This window comes from Opisthorchis viverrini (genome assembly GCF_000715545.1).
Source record: "Opisthorchis viverrini unplaced genomic scaffold opera_v5_128, whole genome shotgun sequence".
Classification (NCBI taxonomy): domain Eukaryota; kingdom Metazoa; phylum Platyhelminthes; class Trematoda; order Opisthorchiida; family Opisthorchiidae; genus Opisthorchis; species Opisthorchis viverrini.
In genome coordinates this window covers 1,093,973-1,102,154 of record NW_008751782.1, presented here as the reverse complement: position 1 = coordinate 1,102,154, position 8,182 = coordinate 1,093,973, and the positions used below count along the sequence as shown (strand labels likewise).

General features: G+C 44.9%; 2 protein-coding genes across 2 annotated transcripts in view; one reads left to right on the top strand and one right to left on the bottom strand.

The window, feature by feature from the left end:
• The window catches only part of T265_06218 (hypothetical protein), a gene marked incomplete at both ends in the record, with an annotated part of 38,804 nt that extends 35,887 nt beyond the window's left edge, over window positions 1-2,917 (bottom strand). Inside the window, one exon of the mRNA XM_009171426.1 lies at window positions 2,855-2,917. The remainder of the gene's footprint in view (window positions 1-2,854) is intronic.
• T265_06217 (hypothetical protein) overlaps window positions 1-6,947 on the top strand; it is a gene marked incomplete at both ends in the record, with an annotated part of 53,214 nt that extends 46,267 nt beyond the window's left edge. The window contains one exon of the mRNA XM_009171425.1: window positions 6,373-6,947. Within this exon, the coding sequence (XP_009169689.1) occupies window positions 6,373-6,947 (575 nt within the window). The remainder of the gene's footprint in view (window positions 1-6,372) is intronic.
• Window positions 6,948-8,182: the final 1,235 nt, after the last annotated feature.

Below are 8,182 nucleotides of genomic sequence, written 5' to 3'. Positions count from 1 at the left end.
CAACTTTTGGGGCCTGGTTTCCTTTACTTTTGATTTTTGTGCATCTTCTTATCAGCTTGATTCTGGTGAACAACAGTATTTCATGACGATCGAGGATTGTTATAATCTTCTGTACGTCAGATTTTGAGTGTTAATTTTCACCGCTTGTAACTGTCAGCAGCGGTGGCTAGTAGTATTCCACTGCCGGTAAAAGCAACAGAACGGTTCACATAACTGCTTGAAGGTTCTAAACTCATCCATCGCAAGAAAAAAAGGACGTCTAATAACCAGTTAGAAGGTATAAAATTGCTCATTCTGATGTACCCTGCTTTGGACGCCTATGTTCTGTACTACCCCATCCAGGCGCTCGCCATATTGAGAAGTGCTGTAGAAGGCGCACCTCGGTAAGTAGACCCCAAAGAGGACTAAGTAAACTTTAGGTTCCTCACCGATAAATCGAAATAAATGCATTCTTCATGGCCTCCAATTGTACAAAACATCTATCAAAGCTATGAGCTAAATAGTTCAAAATGGTGAAATTTCCTGTGCCGGAAATATTTTTCGGAAGGATAAACTCCAACTGCTTTATACTAAGACTGCTTCAACAAGCACCACTATACAAAAGAATGCGTCCTGCAAAATCGCGAAATTATGTCGATGGAAACAACTGACAGGCAACATCGCGCACTTCACGACTGACCGAGTGTCGCCAGCAGAGAGACCCGAAATACAACCTGCTTGGAAAGTAATGGACCTGCTCTATATATTCACATACTATCATCTTCCAGAGTTCTACTTCATTTTCACGAAAATGAATTCTAAAAGAAAATCTTGCAAGTGGTTGCTTCCATAAAATTTGAGTTCCATATACATATCAGGACTCTGATGAGTGACACAGGAGATACATGTACCCTCAAAATGTAAGTCATTGTGCGACTTTTAGTCAATGCCTGCAGCCAGTTATAAAATCTTCCGTAAACCACATGAGAAGACAATTTTGGTGGAATCTCTTGGTGCGGCACCTTACTGATTACCAAATGTGGATGATCAGTGTATGCGTTTCTAACCAAGGGTGCCCTGGCTATCAAATCATCGCTGATATGTGGAATGCCTTGGTAAGAGCAGTCGCCTGGGTGCTCACGCCCAAATTCGTCACATATGTTGTTGAACATGTTATACGGAAACTAGCGTCATCGCTTTTCTAATCACAGACGCTGAGTAAAATGGTCCGGGATTACTTGGACGGTTTCATCGCTTGTGTCGCACAGCGGTTTCAGAATAGCTCATTATTTCAGAGGTAGTGGGTGGTTCCACGGCATTTTCCGAACAGTGGATCAATTGATGTCAACGGCACCCGCGGGATTCTAAAGTACAATTCAGTTTGATTTGAAGCTGCTTGTTCAACGGGAGCACGTACGATTTTTCTGAGATCCTAAAATTTGGAGCTGAACCTTGCCAGTGTGATCATCGGGGAGTGTGTGATCGGGGAGGTGAGGTAGGTAGCTGCGCATTGGAGGCTGGAGTTGATAAACTAGTGCGTGGATACAACATTGTAGGTGGCATTGAGGTCTTCTTTATCTATGCAGTTAATTGGGCCAGTAGCCGTGTTCTTGAGGTGCTGCAGATGACATTGCTGACAGACGAGCACCCACACCACAGTGGATAACCTCCTCGTCCTGTGGACTGGACATGGGTTCCAGTTCAGCGGGTCTAATTCGAAAGTCACAGCATAATATCACTTCCTCTGACAACCCGCCATCCGTTCCCTTCGAAGGAGATGTCGGATACGCAGGTGACGGTGAATTTCTGCCATCTGTATCATTGGTAAGCCAAGCCTCATCGAGACCAGTGCTATTAAGAGTTACAGGCGAAATCATCAGATTAGGCGGGAAGTTTTGTTATAGAAGCTTTGGCCGTAGTTTCCTGCAAACAGCAGGCCATTATGATGAACGTGTGACAGTGATTTAACTATGGGCCCTATGCTATTAAGAGTTACAAGCGAAATCATCAGCTTAGGCGGGAAGTTTTGGCCGTAGTTTCCTGCAAACAGCAGGCCATTATGATGAACGGATGACAGTGATTTAACTATGGGCCCTTGGGATCATCAGTGATTAAAAATATCCCGACATTATTTGTGACGTATTTGGGCGTATAGCTACCATGCGTATCAAAGGACACATTGGAGCCGAACTACTGTAGGGTTATCCAAGCTAGACAGAGACACTAGAAATGCCGGAGTCGGGAGGGAGTCACTTATCTTCCAGTCTGTCATTTCGCACTCTGATCACAGAGCTCCCTTGAACTCGATTCCGATATGCCCAACAAAGTACACTTTCATGAGTTATTGCGTCTTCTGAACGTGCAGTACTGGTGGACAGTGTAATCGATATTTTTTCTTTGTTCGATGTGTTTCTATAATGTCTGATGGTCAATTCCGGTACCCCACTATTTCGAAGTTTGAACAGACCCAAATAATGTGGAGTTCCGCACTTGTTTCGCACTACGTTAAGAAAGACGTACTGTATACAGCATTACCAGAAAATCCGTTTTAATTTCAGTTTGGGTTCGTGTTCGGATAATGAGTGCTTGCATGTTCTAAGGCGGTCATATGGCACTGTCAGATTTGTCCGTGATTTTCCTTACATTTTCATTACCGTAACTAAACAAACATGTTTTTTCGGATAACGAGAGAAAGCGATTTTGGCGTATGCTGTACAAGGCATTCAAGACAAATGTTGTTGGAGCGCATCAATTCGATTTGGATGTAAATATCTCCTATTCCTAAGGAGATAAGCCGACATTGCCGGCTAACCTCTCCTTGCCTCATTGTTTACACTTTTATGCGGCTTCAGACACACAAATATTCAGTACTCACGTTAATTTAGTACAAAAACTCTCTCTCCCGTAGAAAAAAGAAAGTGAATCGCATGGATGCAAAATATTCAAAAGCGTGCACCAACAAGGTCGTCATCTTATAGTTGAGAAAAAGTACAGTTTTCTGATGGCCTTGAGTGTGCTTGGTAGCTCTCATAGGATCAGCTGGTTCTGTAGGGAACACTGAGTGTCACTTTGATTCGTTTATATGTAAGTGTTGGGGATGTACAATCTTGTTTACTGGGCTTTGGCTCATGGGCTTTCTTCCTGTTTTCCACCAGTGCTTCCAATAATACGCGTGCTACACTTTTGGTGACCAAGCCAGGATGGTTACCACACATTGGTGGATCTGCCGTAAAGGCCCTGACTCCATACATGTACACACGTGCTTCAGACCTATCACGCTGCTCAGTCGTAGACGACTGACGCAACTCCAAACACAAAATCCATTGCACGCGCTCCCAAGCCTCAGGCATCAAGCAACAGGCGTCGGACAGCCGACATAGGCCATGATGCACGCGGGACAGTGTCCTTCGAAAAATAGGATCAATTGGTTCTGTAGGGAACACTGAGTGTCATTTTGATTCGTTTATATGTAAGTGTTGGTGATGTACAACCTTGTTTACTGGGCTTTGGCTCATGGGCTTTCTTCCTGTTTTCCACCAGTGCTTCCAATAATACGCGTGCTACACTTTTGGTGACCACGCCAGGATGGTTACCACACATTGGTGGATCTGCCGTAAAGGCCCTGACTCCATACATGTACACACGTGCTTCAGATCTATCACGCTGCTCAGTCGTAGACGACTGACGCAACTACAAACGCAAAATCCATTGCACGCGCTCCCAAGCCTCAGGCATCAAGCAACAGGCGTCGGCCAGCCGACATAGGCCATGATGCACGAGGGACGATGTCCTTCGAAAAAGGGGCCAGTGTTGTATACGGCGCTGGCCATTTCCATTGATTTATAAGTAAATATTAGTAACGTACAAACTTGAATCCTGGGCTTCGGCGCATAAGCTCTGTTTATGTTTTCCACCCGCAAAAATTTTCATGAACCCACACCGGAGAATCATAGTTCATAGCGTGCAAGATACAGTTCGTGAACCGAAAATCAAACGCTGCAGTCCCGATTCCAAATGGTTGAGTTTACGGTATGGTCGTTCTGTCCGCGTTTGGCACTGTGCATTTTTCCTCATGCAAATCTGTTACCGAATTCCTTTCGCCATTTAACCTAGATTCATTGGCCAGGGGTTCAAAATTCTGCTGTTTATCATCTTGAGCACGGTTGGCACAAAACTCCAGATATCTCCTTCAACAAGCCATCAGAGTGAGGCTTCATTACCAAAAAGTCTTTTTAATCTGGATCACAAGTGAAGACCCTTTATCTCCATGTGCCTTTATTTCCAGGGTAAAGCCCATTGGAAAGATCATTTTTGTGTCCATCCATCCTGCACAGGTCAAAGAAACTTCAGAGGCCTAAATGTACTCTTTCTTTTCTCCTCCTCAAACACTGACCTAATCTGGCTTCCCTGGTGAGAGCCGATGGGAATACGCTCGATATCGTTGAGCGGTGGGCTATAAAATCGGAAAATTCGCTCCATAATGTATCCCAACCAGAAGGTTTCTATCATCTCAGTCTACCTCCCCAAAATAAGTCATTTACTGAATTGTCCGATAACCAACCAGCATCTCTTCTAAACTTAGTATCAGCGCCCACATAATATTATGCTGGTCAGAATAATAAGTATCACTAGCCTTTAGAGAAGACAATCTTCCACAACCTGATAAAAGCGACCAAAAGTACTCAGAGCCGCAAGGTGGTAACAATGCGCTCATAGTCATGGCACCCTGAACTACATATCGGCTGTTCGAGCCTGATGAAGTGCTATATGCAATATCTTCAGGAGGCGGATAAACACACTTGATTTTTGCTACTAAGCTGCAAGGATGGAGGTAGGGGGCAAATGAGATTGGCAGCGTGTGCGTTCGTAATGGGGTTTAGCAAGTTTAGGTTGCTTCAAAGCATAATTAGTTGGAACTTCTGAAATGATGAACTGTGCAAAAATACAAATAAATCTGAAAACGATGTACTGTAAATCTCGACTGCCTAGCTACTCGTGTGCGCTCATTCTGATGGCATTTATGTCGCTTAACACTAATTGTCTTACGTGATGTTTGCACTCTGGAAACCACTTCCAGGTCCTCGCTCCAAAGTTTTATTCGAGAGATCACCGGAGCTTCTCACCTCGGCTTTCTCCTTGACTGAGACCGCTATCCACTTCCAGCGCAATCAAGCGCTGATAGCTTTCCACTAGTTAGTTCCATTGGTATACAGATATATAAAATATGTGCATAGCGGAGAGGCAAACTTTGCTCATATATCATTAGATATATACGCATTATTATATCTACCGTTCAGTGTTCGCACAGCAAAAATGATGTCTCAAAAACTGTGACAACAACATGGTTACCAAATCATTTATATTGAATTGTCCTGCAAAATATCTGCATGGATCATCTGATCAAGCGAGCGAATCCTGAAATTCGTCAATCACCTCCATCTGTGAACTCGGCGCCCTAAAAATGCGAATCGCTTACAATAGACTGAATAAGCGGATGGTTCTGAAGCTTCAATGATTTTTCAAACAGCAATTGGTCAATGTGGATGTAAAATATGTGAAGTTGCCTTCCCTGTAAATAAGTTTTGTTATTTATGTCTGCATGAGTGGTATAATACCGAATAGTGTGTTCAGGGACCTCAATGACAGCTGTTCCGAGTTACCATCGTTGAAGGCGCATTCAGTACTGTCAGATCCATCGTGCGTCTTGGAAGATTATGAGGATTGTATATTTTTATGACCCAAGTTTTTGTTCGTAAAAATAGGGGTTTTCTATTGTAACCAGTAAAATACGCCAGGACGACAATTCCGTCGTTATTAACGGACAGCTAAGCGATTGATACGCAAACAATTGACATATGAGCGGGTGTCCATGATGCCTAATCAGCTGGCCGGAGCGCGTCCATCCACTTCTACTGGGAAATACCGAAGGTCCAAATTGCATGACACTGAAGGTTGAATAGTATACATGTGCTGTCGGGAACAGTGTAAACGTTTCTTAGTGTGCACTGTTCATAACTACGTCATGAAATAGTGAAAATATTGGTTAGGTTGTCAAATCACCAACATGAGGCTGGCGGCTGATGAACTGGGAGCAACAGCTACATGTAATATCGTATAATATCGTGTGGGATTGTTTACTCAGTGCGATCTTCAAAGGCTGACTCGCATTGCGTGATTTTTGTGGCTTGTCGCCTACTGACTACAACGTCCAACAAATACGGGACATACCTGAAATGCATGAGATCCAATTAACAGCCGAACACCGTGGAGCAAATGGGCGTTGTATGATTCACACGAAATCATTGGCGTCTTTCTCATCTAGCTGGCGCTCTACAGCGTTAGTCGTAGTTTTCAGGCATAAATTCACGTCTGTCAAATATCCCTTCTTTGTAGCTAAATATGCGGCAAATACTGTGCTGAGGTTCAGCGCTTCGTTCCAGGCCAACATCATTGGATGTCCTCTTTGTGGAAGTGTTGGCAAGCACTTCTGCATTTTCCTCTTTGTGGAAGTGTTAGCAAGCACTTTTGCATTTTCTGTACAAGCCGAAAGCTATGGACAAAAAATCAGTTATTCATCTAAAGAGTCATTTTGTGACAAGCAAGAGGAACATCGCCTCAGAGAGGGCAAAGCCCGCCAACGTCATAAGAAACCGATACGTTGTGGACCGGCAGCCGGTGGTACTAGTCGTTCACGAAGTGCACAAAAGCCAACGTGTGTCTCCAGACCGCCACCTGGGTCGAGACGCAGTTTCCTCGGCCACCGACGGTGCATCATCTGTTGCGGACGCCGGGGCTTGAGACAGCAAGATCTGATCCTTAAAAACAGCTGCCTAACGATGGTTGTGGCCGTCCTGTGTTTTAGCCCTAAAGCTTATCCACCACCCGATTTATTTTTTTTACGCAGGCCGTCCAAAGACGTAGATGGAGGTTTGAGAAGTTGTAACCCGACGGCCACCGTTGGTGGATAAGGAAGCAACCAAAGAAAAACGCTGCTTGCAAGCAAATGATCTCTAAACGAAGATAACAGATGGATTCAGGAGAGCCACGTCGACTGGAAGAAGGCGGGCATCCATTCTCCATCACAGGTATCAACCACCTGGGAGCACCTGGGTGTTTGCATCATGAACTATAATTTAGTTAGTGGGTTCTAACGCTGCGATAGTGCAGCCCAGGGAGTCGCGGTCCCAAGTTTGTCAAAACAAGCGAACACACACAGATGGTCATTCGATAGACGGCAATGCGAACTCAGCCGTCACCCTCCAGGATTTCCGTCGGTCGCCCTAGTATGACGTATGCACATCACTTTCTTGCATCAGCCACTCGGTGTGTAGGGCCACCTTCTGCATGATGTGCTCCGGTCTGTTTGGGTGTTGCGTCGGGCACACGAACCGGCTGCTTGAATCTCAAGGTCAGGTGTTGCCAAAAAAACATTTTTGGAACCCAAGCCCCACCGCAACTTTTTAATTTCTCTAGTATAGCATTTGGCCACCCATTTTAGATATCTCATTTTTAATCGCCTCAAACCACCCCTCCGATTCTTTCTAGCTTGATTAGGTCCCACTGAGTATAATCTTGCTAGCATAATCCCACTGAGGCTTACCAATACCTGATTTGGATCAAACAATCCCACCAGTCCCATCTTCCTCTAGGCGCTTGCTAGACCCTGATCCCCTGTCATCCCTTGTGTCCAAAGAGGCGCCTTGCAGGCAAAAGGCATAACACTCAAACTCATCACCCTAGAAGGCCGGTCGATAGACTGCCCCAGTTAAATTCAGCCTGCTCAGTTGCACTTACTGGCATTTCCCTTCCTGCCGCACCCGGTAGCTGTCTTCTCTCCTCTTCGCCAAAAGAATCTCAGCTCCACAATGACCTGGCGAATCTCAGTGCTTGTGCGTATAAGATGGAGAGCGAACTGATATCCTGTCGTATCATGCAAACACTTGCCTGCCTTTTAACTCCTGATGCAATGTGTAATCCATCGGATATTGCAAAAGCGTCAGTCTTTATTGACATACGCGCCTCGGAGAGTAGTCGGCGTATGGAATGACGTAAAGAGGTGTTACTATATAATATTCCCAACCGCATCCCGATAGAACGCGCAGAATCCACCCATTCTTGCGTTGCCCAAAACTAATGCAATTCAGCGATGAAGACAATGCAACTCGCCTGTTAACATCTCGGGCCTTTCTGTCCTTGACATGGA